This window comes from Calidris pugnax, unplaced genomic scaffold (genome assembly GCF_001431845.1).
Source record: "Calidris pugnax isolate Ruff unplaced genomic scaffold, ASM143184v1 scaffold405, whole genome shotgun sequence".
In the NCBI taxonomy this organism is placed as follows: domain Eukaryota; kingdom Metazoa; phylum Chordata; class Aves; order Charadriiformes; family Scolopacidae; genus Calidris; species Calidris pugnax.
In genome coordinates, this window is record NW_015091114.1 from 92,403 (window position 1) to 93,309 (window position 907).

The following is a 907-nucleotide window of genomic DNA, read 5'->3' on the forward strand; positions in this document are numbered from 1 at the left end:
CCCCCCCCGCGGGGACGAGCGTGTCCCCCCACGGTGGCCCTGACCCCCGTGTCTCTCTTCGTCCTAGCTGTCCGTCAGGTAGCGCGGGCCAGCCCTGCCATTGTCACGGGACCCTCGGCCTCCGGTGACACGCCAGGTGGGTCCTCCCGTCCCCGTCCCCGTCCCCCAACCCCCTTCCCCCCATAGATAGCGCCATGGGGACATCAGGGAACCCTTGGGGACACCACGCTGGAGCGTCCCCCATGTTCCTCCTGTGGCCTCGTGTCCCTCAGGGACACTGGGAACCCTTGGGGGCCCCCTCCCCCCCCTTCCTCCCCAGCCTGGGACAGGGCCACCAGCGTGTCCCCAAAGCCACGACACTTGAGGACATGGACATCGGGTGTCCCCATGTCCCTCAGGGACACTGGGAACCCTTGGGGACATGGATGCAGGAGTTCCCCAAGACCTTGTGTCCCCATGTCCTTCAGGGACACTTGAGGACATGGACATCGGGTGTCCCCATGTCCCTCAGGGACACTGGGAACCCTTGGGGACATGGATGCAGGAGTTCCCCGAGACCTTCTTGTGTCCCCGTGTCCCTCACGGACACTTGGGGACATGGACATCAGGTGTCCCCATGTCCCTCAGGGACACTGGGAACCCCTGAGGACATGGATCCAGGATGTCTCCATGTCCTTCTTATGTCCCCCAGGGACACTGAGGACCCTTAGGGACACACAATGCTGGGGTGTCCCCGTGTCCTCTGGACACCAGGAACCCTTGGAGACACAGATCTAGGATCACCCATGTCTTTCTTGTGTCCCTATGTCCCCCGAGGGACACTGGGAAACCCTTGGGGACATGGATCCATGGTGTCCCCATGTCCCTCCAGGACACTGGGAACCCTTAGGGACACAGATCTGGAGTG

The 907-nt window shown here is 63.1% G+C and overlaps 1 protein-coding gene across 1 annotated transcript in view; it reads left to right on the top strand.

Annotated features, from left to right (window-relative positions):
* The window catches only part of SYNGAP1 (synaptic Ras GTPase activating protein 1), a 54,595-nt gene extending 54,382 nt beyond the window's left edge, over window positions 1-213 (top strand). The window contains exon 16 of the mRNA XM_014958246.1: window positions 68-213. Within this exon, the coding sequence (XP_014813732.1) occupies window positions 68-82 (15 nt within the window). The 3' untranslated portion in view covers window positions 83-213. The remainder of the gene's footprint in view (window positions 1-67) is intronic.
* The last annotated feature ends 694 nt before the right edge of the window (window positions 214-907 follow it).